This window comes from Solanum stenotomum, chromosome 6, assembly GCF_019186545.1.
Source record: "Solanum stenotomum isolate F172 chromosome 6, ASM1918654v1, whole genome shotgun sequence".
In the NCBI taxonomy this organism is placed as follows: domain Eukaryota; kingdom Viridiplantae; phylum Streptophyta; class Magnoliopsida; order Solanales; family Solanaceae; genus Solanum; species Solanum stenotomum.
Window position 1 is genome coordinate 1,787,787 of NC_064287.1, and position 20,114 is coordinate 1,807,900.

Sequence of the window (20,114 nt, forward strand, 5' to 3'; positions counted from 1 at the left end):
ATAAATTTTTAGGTATATATAGTGATGTTGAACCCCCTTCGACTACCTCGTGTGTCTATTTTTTCAGATTTTAAACTCCCTTATTGAAAATTCTGGCTCCACTACTGATTTGACTCTAAAAAATAAAACCATGACAACTAAACAGGTGCACTAATGCATTTTTATCTTTCTTGAAACTAATTATCATATCTCTAAGATATACGATCTAGAATTCATTGGTTAATTAATTAGACTCGTTCTATTCATAAAAAATCATTCAAAAACATTAACCTAGAAAAGTTTTATCATTTTTTAAAAATTATATACAATATACATCTAGGTTTATTTTATCAAAACAAATTGAGTATGAGAAATTTTGGCTTTTCTTGTGAGATGTTTATGCAAGTCACAAGCTTATATATGACCATATATAGCTTATTTAAAATGATGATAAACAAGCAAAATTGTTGCACTCACATTAGAAACAAGGTATACTTAATTATGAAAAATCTAATCATAACATTTTTTTCTTAATTAAAGTCATCGACTCAGGATTCCACCTTTTGTTGTAATGAGGTTCGATATTGACCTCTATCTTATTTTTTCATAAAGCAAAACAGGTACATACAAACAACAAGTTGTGTACTTATCACGCAAACTAAAATAATATATTATACAAGTAACTATCTATCTTCGAGATATATATCTAATTCAACGATCAAGAGATCTATCCCAATTTAAATTAACTGAATTTGAATATCAACAATTTTCAAATGAATCATTCTTGTAATAACAAATTACTTAATTAAATTATCTCAGAATTATTTATGTATATATATCTTCCTGTAATTTCTCACTTTTTAGAATGAAACTCTTAAATGTTGATTATAATAATATGTATAAGATTAAGTTAACCTAATTTGCAGGAGAAATGGAGGTTGATCCAATAAAAATACTTGGAATTAGGAAAATGGGTTCCCCCCTCGGGTTTGCCATTGAGCCGACCCACCCGGACCAAGTTGCACCTTTTACGTCCCTTTGGTTTTGAACCCAATATTTAATAGTAATATTTTAATATTAATAAATAAATAAATACATTTGCTTTTGTTTGAAGTTTGAACCAACCATCAAAAACTTGTAGTATTTAATTACAATCGTTATTACATTATAAATTAAGGTGAAAATAGTCTATCTACCTCTATGAGGTTATGATAAGGTCTACATACACTTTCTATAAGGTACGTAGCTATAGCCACGCAAGGGTGTCCAACCGGACACCCTTCGTCGAAAAATTACATTGTATATATATGTTAAATTCTACATTTAAAGGATATATATATTAAAAATTGGACATTCTTGACAAAAGTCTGTCTTTGACGTAGTGGAGATGTCCATTTGAATGAAGGATTTCCAGATTTGAACGTCAAATAGCACAATTCTTTTTTGTTATATTTTGACAGTCACACACTTTTTTTTCACTCCGCTTTTCAACTCTTGTAAAATTGACTAATTTTCTTACTATCTTATCCCTATTTTCATTTTCTTCTTTCCACAAATACCCTTTCTAAGAAAAACCTCAAATTCCCTCTCCATTTCATTTTGCAATTTGTCTTTTTTCCTTATAACTATACTTTTTTTATTCCTTTCTTTTTCTGTAAACAATTTTAAGTGTATTTTCAAGAATTGATGTCGCATTACCTTGTCGGATTTATCTGAACACAATATTTTAGCGAGGAAGCATAGATTTATACATAAATATCCTCTTTTGCTTCGTATGATCCATGTCATTGGACCATGTGACAACAGACGTGGATGTATACTAGACTACTAATGTGAATTATTACCAACAAAAAGAATGAAATTATAATATTAATTTATTAAACACAAATATTATTATTTTTTAAAAAATAACTAACCCCCTTACAACTTACAATTAAAAAAATGGAGTGAATTGAACTTTGGTCTTTGGCACACGCAATCTTATATAGCTTCATTCAACAAGTTGGAAGTGCCCACTTGGAGTTAATTAAACACGTTAAATATAATCATATATAATTAATCCAACTTGAAGTTTATCTTTAGAAAACAAAAACAAATAAATAAAGGAAAAAAACACAAATATTATTATTTTATTTTAAAAAAAAAACAGCTGTGAACGAAATTATTAACGTTAATTAACTTTTTCTTCCATGTGGAAGAAATCCAGCAAAAGTTAAAAATGAACTGAACAGAAGTAACATGCAATTACTTACCTCCTGTATATTCATCACTAGTAATTATCCTTTCCCAATCATTTTTTTCAAATGATTGAGTCAGAATTTTCACTATATAACTTTAAAATATAAAAAAAATAATTTACTAAAAAATTTAACATCTAATATATATTACAAACAATAATTTTAATCACATATATAAATAATATATTTTCTATCGATGGAGGTTTGAATTAACCAACTTTATTTATTATTTTTTACTTACATAATTATTTCAGATAATTTACCCATAAAAAATTATATTCAGATGAAAAGAAAGCACTCACATATACTTTATTCATAAGCAAATTTATAAGCTTAAACATGAAGTACATGAATTCGTGATTTCTATAGAAAAATAAATATTTATGTCTATTTTTCTTAAAATGATATGATTTTCTGGTAGCAAATAGCACCCATATAACAAAAAAACTAAATGATACACTTAACTGAATATTGAGTTATTTAAAAAAATTAAGTATTTCATTCTCATATATACTCTATATATATACTTACGTGTATTCCTTGGTAATTTCACCGGCTATTTCCAATCAGGCTTGTTATATCTTTATTATGTTACTAGATATTTATTATCTTCCACTTATATAATCATACTGAATCGATAACTTTATTAATTATTTGTTTTTTTAAAAAAATCACCTAATATTTTTACCTCCGCTTAAAATCCTCCCTCCCTCCTCCTCCTCACACTTGTTTATGGGTACATAATTATAGTTAAAGAGATGATAAATATCTTTATGTCCATTAGACTCAAATGTAATTTGACCTTTGACCAAAAAGGCACGTGCACTGCATCTTTGACTCAAATATCTCGATGCTTCTTGGGACAAACACGCACGTGCACTTTCTGTCTTTTTGGAACAACTCAAATTATTATTTTAATTAACACCACTTATAATAGGCTACTTATTTAATACTTACTAATTATTAACTTTGTTAAAATTGGGTCTATTTTAATTAATTAACATAGGATAGGATCCTCTGCCAGCCTCAGTAAACAGACAGAATTTGGATTCATCACATATATGGTGGTCCCATTTTTATTCACGACAATAATAATATATTCAATATAATTATATAAGTGGAGTTTGATGATAATAGGATACACATATCTTACTATTTTTATGGAATAGAAAAAATGTTTCCCAAGCATGATTGTTATTGGAATAATATAACAATAAAATAATAATACAAACCATAGATAATAATACATATTGAAGAATAAGAGATTTACACGCTCTATACCAGAAATAATCTTTAGTAGCAATTTATTAATAAGAGTTTCATTGTCGCTAAATATATATTTTTAGCGGCAAATAACACTCTTTATAAGTGTTCTCAAAACTTATAGCGACATTGAAAACTAAAGACAATTAACTAATGTCTGTAAATACATTAATACTTTTTATTAATATGCCTATTTATTACCGTTAAAAACTGTGTTTGTTGTATTGACTACTATCAAAGTGGTCCAACTTTTATTGAAGGCATAGGAATTTTATAGATTTTCTATCAATTATTGGTATTAAGATTTATGGACAACATAAGATTTTGTTTGGTTCTATAAAATGAGCATGAAATCTTCAATTGTACCTAATTGCATTTTTTTTAATATTAAAATAAAATAGGTCAATATTTTAAAAATACTACATCCAATAAGCACAATTCCTAGAGAATAATAGAATATTTTTAAAATACTACATCTAATAATCGAAGTTATTATGGAGTTTGAAATTTCATAGGTGAAACTCACTAAGTTTTAACTGTGAAATTTATAATAATAATTCTTTTAATTATAGCGCAAACAATGATCAATAAACGCTAACTTTTCCTACCTTTTGTATCATTATGCAATACTGGGCCGAATATACTGCTCGCAAAATGGACTTTCAACTTTTATTTGGGCTCAAACAATAGTTCGTGTCTTGTATTCGATGTTAGGCCCATTTAATCTTGTAATGCTATAAATGGTGGGCGGATTTTTTAAGTATACAAATTAACAATTGTATTTACACCAACATAGCAATACTTTTTTTTTCAAAAGTAGAATTTAAATAAAAAAAAAAGATTTTCCAAATCAGCCATGCTTATCCCAATTCCCATAAATTTCTCCAATAATTTTACCTTCCCTAATTTATTTAAATATGCTATATATTATCTCCCATAAATAGAGGTTTCCTATCAAAACATAACTCCTTTCTCTGACTTAAAAAATCGGCCAAAGAACGATTATTGAAAAATATGCATACCAATAATTTCTCAATTCTAATTCAACACAACGGGCGATGGGACTCAACAGGTAATTATATAAAATATAATTCTCATGAGTTTTTATTACATGGTTGACTTTGATTTTTCACAAATATCTATTTTGTACTATTTGGTAGTTATTCGTTTTGTTTATTTTGTCAATTTTGGTGTAAATTAATTCATACAATTTGGTTGATGTTCGGGATCGTCGAAATTTTGGTGTAATTTCAACAATTTCATATGATTTTGTTGTACACTGATGTGTCAAATTTGTTTGTTGAAGAAGTTTAGGTTTAATTGGTATGATGTGTGTCGTATGGTAGCAAATATTTTATATCAATAAGTTTGCAATATGTATTTCCGTATTTGTTTAGGTATGTGATCTGGTATAATTGTCACTAATAGCTGACACCAAACAAATAGCCTGATGCATGATTTGGTGTATTGTTTTGGTCAAATTTATATTATCTTACATATGAACATACGTATATAAAAGTGAGTGTAGTAATCAATAATTTGGTGTAATTGGTGGTGTCAAAAACTACAAGTTTGACGATCTATGGTATATAATTAGAACCTCATAAATAACCTTATGGTACATATTTTAGTTTATTTTAATTATGTGAATTGGTGTAAATAATAATGTGAAAAATAGTTCGTACATTTATTGATGGTAACCTGATAAAATCATAAATTTTAAAAATTGGTTTAAGGGTATGTAATCTTTGACAGTTTTTTTACATTTATTACATGGTTAAAATATTGATAAAATACTTTGATATTTCTTTGACTGTTTTTTTAAGATCATTAAATGGTTAAAATTTTGGTAAATACTTTGGTATTTCAATAAATGGCTTATATACCAACGAAAATCAATGTAAAAACAAAGCTAAATAAGTTGATGACTGTTGTAAGTAATTCTGAAAGTTCCTTTTAATATTAACAAAGAATTTGTTATTTTAAACAGGCAATTACGTGGATTACAATATTGAAGTAGTTATGTATGATCCAACCACCAAATACGAAGGCTTGCTTACAGCTATATCTTCACAATTGGGAGTGGACACAACAATTTATCATTTGGTACTAAGGTATTTCGTGAGTGGTCCATCTCCACCAATGAAGATACATAACGATACGGGAGTGCAAGTTTATTTAGATCAAAAGAGATGCAATTCAAATTTCTTTTCAAAATATCCTTTATGTGTGACATGTGTGGACAAAGCTATGGAATCCATTGAGTACCAAACAAATGTCCAAACAACACGTCAACATATTTTGGGATCCAACACACTATGTTTAACTAACATGAATCCAATTTTGGAAGGTTATATTGAAGAATCTGAAGGAACTGAAATAATTTCAAATCCTCAACACTATTTGGTGGCCGAGGATCAAGTTTATATAAACAAGCAAATTATATCGGAAGTTATGAAGCGATATGCATTTGTAAGAGAGTTTTGTTTCGTTGCAAAAAGATCAAGTCCTACCTGGTGAGTTATTATATATGTTGATTTTAAAAATTATCAATATATTTTAACAACTTACCATGTATTAATATGCATGAGTTTTTGCAGTTACTATCTAAAGTGTGCTACAGAAAACTGTTCATGGATTTTTAAATCCTCATGTTTGAATAATTCAAAGTTATTCAAAGTGAGGAAATTCTATGATACACATTCTTGTCCATTGAAGGACCGGATTCAATCAAAGCGACAATCAACAAGTGGTGTGCTTGGGGCAATGTTGGTTGAAAAGTATGTCGATCTGAAGACCGTTTACACACCAACAGACATACAAGCAAACATGCTAAGGATACATGGTATTTCATTGACATACATGCAAGCATGGAGAGGTAAAAAAAAGCTTTCGAGACATTAAGAGGTGACCTTGCCGAATCATATGGAAAAATTCCAACATATCTATATATATTGGAGAAGACATATCCAGGGACAATTGTGAATTATAAAAAAACAGATGAAAACCATTTTTTATATTCATTTACAGCACTTGATGCAAGTATAAGAGGTTGGGAGTATTGTCGACCAATAGTAGTCGTGGATGGTACACATTTAAAATCAACATACGAAGGCACAATGTTGATAGCTAGCACATTAGATCCAGGAGGTACTGTTTATACCATTACCGCAACTAAATTGATTTGTTTTATATATAATCAATTTATGATGTATTTATTTTGAAGATATTTGTTGTATAGGTCACATCTTGCCACTTACATACGGAATAGTTAATTCAGAAAATGATGATTCATGGTTATGGTTCTTTGAGAATTTTAAAAATGCATTCGGTGAAAGGGAAGATATGTGCTTTGTTTCTGATAGAAATAAGAGCATTTGGAATGCTACTGCAGCTGTTTATCCCGAATTCAGACATTACTCATGCATATACCATCTATGGACCAATTTACTAAAGAAAACATACAGAGATACAGAAGAGGTAAGAACATTATTCTTCAGTTTAGCAAATGCTTACACTGTTCAAGAGTTTGATGAATTGATGAAAATGATGGATCAAATTAATCCAAAATATTGTGCTTATCTACAAAAAGCAAATTATAAGAAATGGTCACGCGCACATTCACCAGTAAAAAGGACTTGGACACTAACAAGTAACATTGCAGAGTCACTAAATAACGGTATTCTTGTTGGAAGAAGGTTACCAGAGGTACCATTGTTGGAATTTGTTAGAAAAACAATTGAAGCTTGGAATGAGAAACACAACGAAGAAGGTAGAAATACTACAACAACCTTGACATGTAAATACAATGAAATGTTGGAGGACAATAGAAATTTGTCTCATCGTATGCTTGTAAATATTAACAATTCTCTACTATGCATAGTATGTTTTGATTTTATTATTGATAATGCATGCTCTTAAATGAAGGTACGCGCATCAACAATACACCTTCATACCATTACAGATGGTGCAAAGAGGTTTACGGTATGTCTGAATACATGAATGTGTAGTTGTGACAGATTTTAATATGATGAGATCCCTTGTAGTCATGCACTTGCAGCAATCAGACATAGGAATAAATATCGCGATGATTATTGTTCAACTTATTATAGTAATAAGAATTATCAAGATACATATGCAATACCAATTGAACCCTTCCCTTGCAAAAGCACTTGGGATGTTCCATCACATGTCTTGGAAGAGGTAGTATTACCACCAATTACAAGAAAGCAACCAGGCAGACCTCCAAAAAATGATCGCAAAAAGGGATTCACCGAAGGAGAGGGGAAGAAGAGGAAAGTAACCTGTAGTGAATGTGGTATAGTTGGGCATAACAAGAAGATTTTGCCCAAAAAAAACTCACGATAATTAGCTTTGTGATATTTTTGTTGTTATTTTTACTTTGCAATTATACAGTTGAACTATATTACTTTTATTAGATGTACTGTTTTTTAATTTCATTACCTTATTTCAAAGTTGATTACTTTTTGTTATCTTATTCATATTTTTGAATACATAGTTGTTATAAATGGTTGTATATAGTAGATATCATGAACTCTTTTGGATTACGTGTTGTCACATATGCAGAAATATTGATAAAAAATGAACTTATTTGATGATATTCTGCTGTTGATTTGATATGGTAAATAAGCGAAATTCTTGGTAAAATTATGATAAATAAAAACAAATTTATGGTAAAAATAAAGGATTATAATATTTGTGTATATAGTAAAACAAATGTTTGCAGTTTACACCAACCTAAAACAATAAATTGAAAAGTATTAAATGTTAGTATATTAGTTTGGACGCTACAGTAATTAACACTCAATTACTGTAAAATTGGTTTACTCTTGTTACAACTGGTACATAGCTTGGTATAAATGATGGTATATATAAAAACCAAATGTCATAATGCTGATGGTATATTATCTTACATATGAACATACGTAAATTAAAATGAGTGCATTAATAAATTATTTGGTGTAATTGGTGGTGTAAAAAACTACAAGTTTGACGATCTATTGTATATAATTAGAACCTCGTAAATAAAAATATGGTACATATTTTAGTGTATTTTAAGTATGTGAATTGGTGTAAATAATAATATGAAAAATATTTCCTACATTTATTGATGATAACCTGATAAAATCATAAATTTTAAAAATTGGTTTAAGGGTATGTAATCTTTGACTGTTTTTTTTTAAGTTTATTAAATGGTTAAAATATTGATAAAATACTTTGGTATTTCTTTGATTGTTTTTTTTAAGATCATTAAATGGTTAAATTTTTGGTAAAATACTTCGATATTTCAATAAATGGCTTATGACTACAATCTTGGTTAACACTGAAACAAAAAAAAACACACACTATGTTAAAGAAAAAAATTGGTTTACATATGAAAGAAAAAAAAGTACAAAACTGGGTAAACACATTGGTATGTATACCAACCTGCAACTTTGAAAGAAATCCAATCGATCATATACAAGCATTTAGTATAATTTTTCAATAATAATAAAACCCAATTTATACCTAAATTTATACCAAACTCATACATGTACAAACCAAACTCACACTATAAATTTATCATAAAATTTAAGCAAAAAAACAACCAAATAAATGCATAATCACAAAATAAAGACAATATCCAACGAACTCAAGACCATAAACGCAACTAAAGTACTATCCAAAATTACAAAAGAGATTCAAAACCATAACACATTCATGAAATTCTGTCTTAATAAATGACACTTTTTACTCCTTGTCCCTCCGATTAGACCGACCACCTTGGTTAGAAGCTTCATCTTCACTAACAAATTCAATATCAATTTTCATCTTTCCATATTCCCATAGTAATGCTCCAAATCTCAACCGAAGATTTTCAGCATTTAAACCCGACATAGATACGTTCCTATCTCCACGACACACATATTCAGCAAAAGCACAGGTATACAGACCACAATCCCTATAAATATTACCCAATCAATATAATTAGTACAATACATAGTATAATCAACCACAAAAAAGTCACATTATACTTACGTTGAATTGTCGCATTGTTGTGGGATGTTTTCACGATTACCATATACCAACGGATCACCAACTGGCCTTCCAGCATAATGCACATTTGTATTCCAGTCAATGTCTTTCCTTAAAGCATAATAATCAGTAGCAACTAGAAACAAAGGTATCATTCTAGATATTTTTTGAACCAAACTTGTTACTGCATTGGTATGTTTAACCCCATAACCATTTAAAGAATCATAAATATATAAACACCTTTTTCTTATGGAAAAAACAACCAGATACCAGTGGAATGCAACACTACTATTGACTGGAATGCATACATGATCAACATCCACCCATGGAGTATTAGCAAGAATCCTATCACCTCTTATATATTGTGCAACCTCATGATGTATACTAATCAGACTTTCATCTTTGCCATTGGTGTGATGACCCGGAAGGTCATTTTTGGAAATTTTGAACTATTCGTTTAACTTAAGTTAATTAATCGATAGTTAGTGGGTTAAAGTGATCATTTATCAAAGACTCTATACCACTTGACCATGGGTTAAAATGAATTAAATTATTTGGGGTTTAATATTTGAGTCATAACTGAAAAAGGAAAAGAAGAAAAGGGCGTAGGATTTTGGCATCGTGAGTTTCGATCTGCTTCAGGTACTGCATCAAGTGCTCTGCATGCTCTTCATTAATTTCTACATATGTATATGTGTGAAATAATACTATATTAGGTAGGAAAGGGATGATTGCTTCATAAGTTTGTAGATAAGATAGGTGCAGTGTATTATTTTGTCTTACTCTTAAATCTTTACCAATTATGGATTGGTATTAATGGAGTGATGATTGGCAATCTGGAAAGTTTGGAATCGGCTTTCATCTTGAGATGCCTTGTTATCTCTCAAATTTTATAAGAAAATTGTACCACATGTGAGACGCCATTATTCTAAGGGAAAAATTGTTTACTTTTTGAAGGACAACGTAATTGCTATTGATTTTCCTTTATAAGTTGGTGGGGTGGTATTAATGATTTTCTCTGTTTCAAATTAGGGGTGGTGGTATGTAGGATTGGTGGTCAAGAAATTTGGATAATAATGATGGTGTAATGATGGGTGTAATCACTGGAAAAGTTTGATAAATAGGTGTTAGTTGATGACTTTTGATATTTGGCCAGTTTCTATTTTTGCATTAGTCTTAAGATTTGAGAATTTCTTTTTAAAATGGAGACTTAACCGTAGACTTGAAATTTGGAAATATGAGAGTTGACATGTTAATTGGCACCAAGATATAAGAACTTGATTTTAGGTTTGGGTGAGCTCTTGGGTCTAGTTGGACATAGAGTAATATGAATATTGTTAATTTCGAAATCTTATTGTGGTTATTTATTTGAATAGATTGTATTGATTTGGAAGCTCAACGAAAAGGGAAGGCTCAAGTCTAGGAGTGATTGTTCGGTTATTTGAGGCAAGTGGATTTCTAAACCCTTGTTAAGCGTATGGAATTCGTGTATTTCCTTGTGGTATATGTTTGGGAGTAATGTGATCAATTGTGTTTGTGATGTGTTGAGAATTGTTTGAAAGACTTGTTGAATCATTGTTGAAGTTGTATCATGATTCTATTGTTCTGATTTGTGCAATGTTATGAAAATGGTCATCTCCTCATTATTTGTGTGAACATGTCATTTGCGTTGTTCTGAGACATGGTTGTGACAAGTGTTATGTGCATTAAGAAAGAATAAGAAATTAAAGAGGATGTACCATTTCGAGGGACGTATCCGCGCCGCGATGGATACTATATTTCGAGGGACATGTCGTGCACCACGACAGATATTATATTTCAAGGGACGTATCGCGCGCCGCGATGGATGCATGGACAGATATGTCCCCCATGGGTCCCGGACTGAGAGACAGCGGGTGTGTATCATTAGGTCAGACATGCATCACTATACTTGACATTGCATTTCATTGCATTGCATTATTTTTATTATTGATGAACTTGATCTTGTGTGTTGCTGATCTTGTGAGTGCCTTTCTGTGAAACTTGTTATTGATGAATATTGAGTTGTTATTGAGAATATATAATCTGTTAGAGTGATGTTGTTGAGCTGTATGATTTGTAAACTGTGAATTGTTAGGTTGGGCTGGTTTTATGCAGGTTGTAGTTATGGAGGTTAGGACGGGGTGTAAGGAGTACCCGTATTCTGTACCCTTAGCTTGTGTTTAGAGGTTTGCTTGTTGAGTACCGTGTGGTTTGGTACTCACCCCTTGCTTCTACAATCTTTTGTAGGTTACGAGCCTGGATCTTCGTGATACCTTCCATTATCTTCGTTTCTAAGGATTTCTGTGGAGATCTGAGAGGTAGCTGTTTGTCATCTCAGCGAACCTTCTTACTCCTGTTTATGATTTTGTTTTTACTTGAAAGATAACATCATTTGAGACTTGCGTATTTTATTTCAATTCTAGTATTTACATTAGAGGCTTGTGCACGTGACAACATGGTTTTGGGGATTGAATTAAGTTGACTTGTTTTCGTAATAGTAATTGTTATCGCACTTTGCTTTATTTCCGCACTTTATAGAAATGATTGGGTTTTAGGCTGACTTGTCTTGGTGGGATACGACGAGTGCCATCACATCCATTTTTGGGTCGTGACAATTGGCCTCCCACGCATCATGAATTTGAACAACCCAACTGATGAAAAAAGGGTCAGTAGTAGTAACTCTTGCACTATTATCAGGACCATACTTGCAAAACTTGCGAAGATAATACATTATCACATCAACATGCTGCATATCAAGTTTTATTAGTTAGCACCAAACAATAAAATAATATCACAACTTGATTGAAAGAATCACCATTATCTGATTATTACCTATTGGACTAGATTTAAAATTATATGTTTGTGTCATTGTAACAATTAAACTATAATTAGAAATCTATGTTTGTGTCAGTAGTTTATTTTCCTAACATACATACCAAAAACAACTGTCTCCATAGAACTAAATCACAGATTTCAGTGACTACAATGAAGCCAATTTTACTTACCAATCACTAAAAATCACAACAAAAAACAAATACCAAATCTTACTTTAATATAGAGTTACACCGTAAAAAATTACTAAATTACTCCAAGGCTGTCCTAGATAAGCCAAAGGGTGAAACCAATCCATCAAATCCACCCTACCAACACCAAACTCAAAAGGAGGATCGATTGGATTTGAAGCAGCAGTGAAGAAACTGGTTTTCCTATAAAACAAAATGAGTAGTTATAGCATATAAAGTGAATGAACAAATGGTAAAATACAATTACACAACAATACATACTTTCCACGTTTCTTGGATAATTTGCTATCAACCCATTTCTTAAAATGAAGGATAACTTCACTGTACATATCAAACCCCTTGTAATTTACAAAAGGATGCCTCCTTAAACAGTACTTTACTGTGTTCACCGATGTGCCACCTGATTCACTTAAGTTTGTGTATGGTGATTGGGCATACTTTCCTGGAATCTTCGTACGAACATGTTTAACTGGTGAGATAAATGTGTTTTCACCCTCAATAACACCAAACTGATTGAACTTTGTTTTTCCAGCTTTAGCAACTTCCAAAGGTGTGACACAAATATTTTCAGATTCAACTTCTACCAATGATGACATGTATGTTTGTCTAGTTTCAAGAGCAACCAACTGTGATTCACGCATATTTGGCATAACAAAGTCATTCAGTGTAGGAGTTTTTCTATTTATTTCCAAATCAACAGATACACCACCTATTAAGATATACAAACATCATTTATGTATTTATATTTTATGAAATTTTAAACACAAATCAGAAATGAACTAAAAATAGTTATAAAAAATAGATTTAAGCTAACAAAAAAGAACTTACAATTGTTATCAAAAACATTATTACGAAACGAAGATGGTGTCTGGACACCATCTTTATCTCCACAATCTTGCAAATGTTCATTTTGAACATCAACATTTCCTTTTCTTTGATCCTCAACAACAACCTTAATGTTCACAATAAAAATAAAATTTTGAGTCATTCAACTATTACAATAAGACAACAATATAGCTAATTACGGATATGTAATCAACAAGAAGATTAATAATATTTAAAATCAACACAAAGTATACACATTAACATTTATATTAATCTTGATCTAAAAATTAGTTTATAAGTAAATAATAAGACCATATATTAATAAGTAGACTAACCCGTTCACCACCTAAATCTTTGTTGGTTGAAACATCATTTTGAAGAGATTTCAACTCTTGAATGATATGTTTGAATGATGAATCCATAAAAGCCTTCATTTCAACAAACTTAGCATCTACATTTTTTTCAAACTTTTCCAACTTATTACGAATCTAACAAAAATTAAAATGACATTAATGTTTCTTCAACCAAAATTCTGACAGTAAGTAAATAAAATTTATAATCATACCCTCACAACTTCTTGCAATTTTCTGCAAATCCTTATTAAATGACAAACTCGGATCACTTCCAACCTTTTGTGCAGAACTATGAGACAAATCTTTGACATTCTGTCGAACGACAGAATGAGTCTGTAAATTATCATTTTGCCTAACAGATCTATCACGTTTACTCTTCTTATTGAATGAAATATCAGTCAAAACAGTTAGATTTTCCGCCTTAATGATATCAAGCTCCTCATCCATGAACACAAGATCTTCAAATGTATACTAACACAATAATAATAAATTGTGAATATACACTACTCATAAAAAAGAAAATTAATTAATAATAACAAAAGAATTTCTATTACCTGATTGCCGTATTTTCTAAACATTCCTTTATGGAGATGGTCAAAATATATCTTGTTTTTTGATATATCCCAATTGAATATTCTAGGCGTTCAATTGAATTTATGAATTGCAATTGAACCATCAACTTTGTTACAACATTCATAAAACCAAATTTGCAACGCGAGCGGAAACCCTTCAAACTTCACATAATCCGAATCTTTTGCCATTTGACTCGATATAGAATGACGAAAATTAAAAAAGGAGAGATTGTCCCAGGGGTACGTAATGTACTGTCCCGACTCAACACATAAGAAGTGATCTTTTGAAATATGTGACAATTGTGGTGGAGATGACAATATGAATGTACTAATGAAATAAATCATAGACATTAAAAAAAGTCTTTTTCCTGAATCAACCCATCTTCTTTAAACACTCTTATGAAATCAGCTTTCAAAACCTTATCAACAGTATTTGGAAAGTAACGAGAAAGTAGCTTTGATGTACTATTCTGATCATGATCAAAAACCATACACCCACCACACTTTAAATCAGTAATTACCAAAAATTCTCTGAGCCCAAAATGCATTTCTTTACCATTTATGTCAAACACAAACATGTCATCCCGATTGTTAGATAAATGATGAACAAGACTTCTAATAATCTGAGGTTGGACTTTCAGTTGGGACAAGCCTAATAGATAACCAAAAGGAGACTCTTTAAACAAATGAACACTGCCAATTTTTTCAAGTAGCTTTGTTATATCAACAAAAACGTTGACATTAACATAAGAACTCCAACACGATTGTTTCTTCTTGTTCTAAAAAAAATATATTAAAAATCAATAAATTATAATAGTCATAAAATGCAAAATTTATAATATAAGCAAAGAAATATTTGCATAAAAAATTACATTACTAGAAAACGACGGTAAAAACATACCTTTAGTGGTACTTGTGATGCCTTTTTCCTTTTATTATTGACAAACCTAGTCCATTTTTGACTTAAACCATTCATACCTTTGCTCACCGAACCCCCATCAACATTCTAGGGCAGAAAAAAATTAATTAATGTTACAAATCTTTCTAATAAGAATAAGATTCAACACTTGCATGTAAAAAAAAAAAACAAAAAATTAATCAAATAAATAAATACCTTTGAATCCTGATCATTATTTACTCTTAATCTTTTAGAGAGGGGGATATCGTCCTCAAAATCGCTGTCATGTGGATAATGATCTTCTACCAATTTTTCTTTACCCTTCGATTTTGTATCAGCCCCATAATCATCTTTTTGTTGAACTTTGTAGGATGATGAAGAATTGATAACAATACACTCATTAGATCTACCAGATGGTCTTGAACAACTGATCGGCGGGCTATCAACGATTACCACAGATTTGTTAAGTCTAGGACTTTTACGTGGAGTTTTTTCATCGAACAATGGCAATTTGTTAAGTTAGTTGGCTTGTGAAACGTTTCTGTGAGAAGATTAAAGGTTAAGAAAGTTGAAGAAGAATATGGAAGAGAAACCCTTTTGACTTCCCAAAATATTTTCAAGATTTCTTGAAACAATAACTCCACATTGATAAGTACACCCCTTTCTTGGTAAAAAAATAGCTTTATCAGAAAAGAAAAAACTAATTATGATTCCCAAAAGGTCCACTATGCCTAAAAAAGGAAAAAAAAAAAGTAATGAAACGTGTGAATTTGCAACTGTTTAGGAGAGAGAATATTTGATAAATATTAATATCCTAATTATACTCCCTATAAAAGGCACGAATTACTAAAAGTATGAGAGAGAAAAATCGTATGAGAGAGAAAAATCTGTAAAATAAAATACAATTAAATACAAAAATTAAATGTTTTTTTATGTATGTAATTTAAAAACTTAGTTTGTAATTAAATATAAGTATATTGATATTTTGTTAATAACAATCTTAAGTAGTATATTTCTGTAATTTTCACTATATGGTTTGGAACAACAGTAATCTAGTGGGTTATTTACACATTTGCGCTTTATAACAAAACTTTTTCATGGGGTATAAGTTTATATATTCGTATCTTAATATCCTATAAGTTATGCTTGGGCAAGACTTAAGTTTCCAAAGAACTTATGCTTCACTAAGCATAACGCATAAGATTGATTACTAAATGTTAAAAATTAAAGACCAGTCCATATAAATGGTTAGCCAATCTTTCTTACTTTTAAAAGGAAAATTATCCAAATCAGATAAACTTATATAGAAAATCTTATTAGTTCAATTGGTTGACTATTTAAAATTTCACTTTGTTGGTCAGAGTTCGTTTTTCCACTTTGTGATCTTATTCCCTGTTTCCCTTTCCCTATCCCCAATTATATATTTAAAATAAATAAATATATACACTATATAATAGTTTTGATAAATTACCAAATAATTGTCTTGATATGGAAAATTCTTGGTAGGTAGTGTATCTCCCGAATGGGGTTCTATCCGGCACAAATATGAAATAGTCACACTTCTATATAGGTATCAGACATTGAATGAAAAAAATAAAAACGATATTGCCGAACAAATACATTTTGAATTTTATAGCAAATACTCAATATACTTGTGTACCCTTATTTCAAGTCATATTTTACATTTTGTATTTGTCAGTTTAACAATTCATTTTTTCCGCCACTGTCTTGTGAATTAGAGAGATCTTCGATTTGTTTGTGGGTATTGCAATGTATTCATCTAATGTGATTTATGTCATACAAAAATGTTCAAAATTTTGTTGATTGAATTTTCGATTGTAGATATGGAATCGAAGCTTGCTTTGGTTTATTTACCTATTTTGAATTTCTTCTGAAGTTGTTTCCATCAACGTATCTCTAAATGACATTGTAAAATGTATCGTTCCTCGTGAATGTATCTTCTATAGGTAATTATTTTCTTTCAAATATATGTTGATATTGTTTTTACTATCAATAAAGTCATATTCAAGTGATTCTTTTGGTGATGAATATAATTAGATTGAGATGATTTTTGGTTATGATATTGTTTGCAACAAATTTTAAACATATGAAAAATAAATAAATCACACAAATAAAATCTGAAGAAACATAAATATTTTATTGATAATAGTGCGGGTACAATTCTGTTCCTCCTTTGATTCTACTCTCCTAAGATTTATCCATGATTCGAGGGACGTTAGTGGCGTATTTTTTGAGCTAGGATGATTTATATTTGACCTCTATATGAATATTGCATGACTTTTGTGGAATATTCGAGATGCCTTTTAAGGGAATTTAGTACCCTTTATATAGACATGAACAAGGGTTTAGGGTTGAGTAGTCTCCAAGCATTCTAATTGAAACTGAGCACACCTTCTAGACTCTCAATTCAAATTAAACACGTCTTGTAGAATCCCACAAAATTTCAATATCTACAGATATAAATGTATTTCATAGCATATAAGTATGATACACTTAAATATGGTGGCATACACAAGTGAATGTTATATGTATGTATCAGACATCGAGTGGAAAAAGAAAAAAAAATATTACCAAACAACTACATTTTGAATTTTCTAGCAAATACTCAATATGCTTGTGTACCCTTATTTCAAGTCATATTTTATATTTTGCATTTATCAGTTTAACAATTCATTTTTTCGCCTTGTCTTGTGAATTAGAGAGATCTTTGATTTGTTTGTGGGTATTGCGATTTATTCATCTAATGTGATTTATGTCATACAAAAATGTTCAAAATTTTGTTGATTGAATTTACGATTGTAGATATGGAATCGAAGCTTGCTTTGGTTTATTTACCTATTTGAAATTTCTTGTGAAGTTGTTCCCATCAATGTATCTCTAAATGACATTGTAAAATGTATCGTTCCTCGTGAATGTATCTTCTATAGGTAATCATTTTCTTTCAAATATATATTGATATTGTTTTTACTATCAAATAAAGTGATATTCAGGTGATTTTTTTGGTGATGAATATAATTAGATTAAGATAATTTTTGGTTATGATATAAATGTATTTCATAGCACACAAATATGATACACTTAAATATGGTGACATGCACAAGTGTGTGTTATATGTATGTATCAGACATCGAGTGAAAAAACAAAAAAGATATTACCAAACAACTACATTTTAAATTTTCTAGCAAATACTCAATATACTTGTGTATCCTTATTTCAAGTCACATTTTATATTCTGTATTTATCAGTTTAACAATAATTTTTTTCACCATTGTCTTGTGAATTAGAGAGATCTTTGATTTGTTTGTGGGTATTGCAATGTATTCATCTAATGTGATTTATGTCATACAAAAAATGTTCAAAATTTTGTTGATTGAATTTACGATTGTAGATATGGAATCGAAGCTTGCTTTGATTTATTTACCTGTTTTGAATTTCTTGTGAAGTTGTTTCTATCAATGTATCTCTTAATGACATTGTAAAATGTATCGTTCCTCGTTATTGTATCTTCTATAGGTAATCGTTTTCTTTCAAATATATGTTGATATTGTTTTTCCTATCAAATTAAGTATAAAGTGATATTCAAGTGATTTTTTTGGTGATGAATATAATTAGATTAAGATGATTTTTGGTTATGATATAAATGTATTTTATAGCATACAAGTATGATACACTTAAATATGGTGACTTACACAAGTGTGTGTTATGTATATATTGGACATCGAGTGGAAAAATAAAAAAAGAAATTACCAAACAATCACATTTTGAATTTTCTAGCAAATACTCAATACACTTGTGTACCCTTATTTCAAGTCACATTTTATATTCTGTATTTATCAGTTTAACAACTATTTTTCCGCCATTGTCTTGTGAATTAGAGAGATTTTTGATTTGTTTGTGGGTATTGCAATGTATTCATCTAATGTGATTTATGTCATACAAAAAATGTTCAAAATTTTGTTGATTGAATTTACGATTGTGGATATGGAATCGAAGCTTGCTTTGGTTTGTTTACCTGTTTTGAATTTCTTGTGAAGTTGTTTCCATCAATGTATCTCTAAATGACATTGTAAAAATCGTTCCTAGTGAATGTATCTTCTATAGGTAATCGTTTTCTTTCAAATATATGTTGATATTGTTTTTACTATCAAATTAAGTGATATTCAAGTGATTGTTTTGGTGATGAATATAATTATATTGAGATAATTTTTGGTTATGTTATAAATGTATTTCATAGCATACAAGTATGATACACTTAAATATGGTGACATACACAAGTGTGTGTTATATGTATGTAAAATATAAAGTGTATATTGTATGCATTCCCATTATATGTGTGGTGTTATGGGGTTGTATTGAAGTGTATTATATATGCTAATACAACTCATACATAGCGTGTGTATAATATATCTTGTTTGAGTGTGAGTCTAGTATATCTAATAAAATTGTATATGTATTAAAGTGTAGTATATGTGCTAATACAGCTCATACATATCATGTGTATAATATATCTTGTTTGAGTGCGAGTCCAGTATATCTAATAAAATTATATGTGTACTGAGGTGTATTATATGTGCTAATACAGCTCATACATAACGTGTGTATAATATATCTTGTTTGAGTGCGGGTCTAATATATCTAATAAAATTATATGTGTTCAACTAGATTTAGCGACAATTAGAATGTATCCAACAAATACAAAATGAATATATATAATAGATACAACAAATCCAAACGAACAAATACAAAACGAGCATATACAACTCCAAGATAATAGCTTTTGAATCACAATTAGACACAATATAGCTACATCTGATAATTATGCTCTAAACTATAGATTTTTATGAAATTTCTTCTTTTAAAAAGTGTATTTTAGAAGAATATTTCTT

At 29.7% G+C, this 20,114-nt stretch overlaps 1 protein-coding gene across 1 annotated transcript; it reads left to right on the plus strand.

Moving 5' to 3' along the window:
• Nucleotides 1-5,810: 5,810 nt before the first annotated feature.
• LOC125867224 (uncharacterized) lies at nucleotides 5,811-7,489 on the plus strand. The gene is made up of 5 exons (XM_049547649.1): nucleotides 5,811-5,995; nucleotides 6,080-6,357; nucleotides 6,510-6,629; nucleotides 6,721-7,251; nucleotides 7,407-7,489. The coding sequence occupies exons 1-5, from the start codon at nucleotides 5,811-5,813 to the stop codon at nucleotides 7,487-7,489; spliced, it is 1,197 nt and encodes a 398-aa protein (XP_049403606.1).
• The last annotated feature ends 12,625 nt before the right edge of the window (nucleotides 7,490-20,114 follow it).

Excerpts from the sequence above, each read along its gene's own strand:
- LOC125867224 (XM_049547649.1), top strand. The coding sequence starts at position 5,811 with ATGAATCCAATTTTGGAAGGTTATATTGAAGAATCTGAAGGAACTGAA. Across the intron at positions 6,630-6,720 it reads TAGCACATTAGATCCAGGAG|GTCACATCTTGCCACTTACA; the intron begins GTACTGTTTATA and ends TTTGTTGTATAG. Across the intron at positions 7,252-7,406 it reads TGAGAAACACAACGAAGAAG|GTACGCGCATCAACAATACA; the intron begins GTAGAAATACTA and ends TCTTAAATGAAG.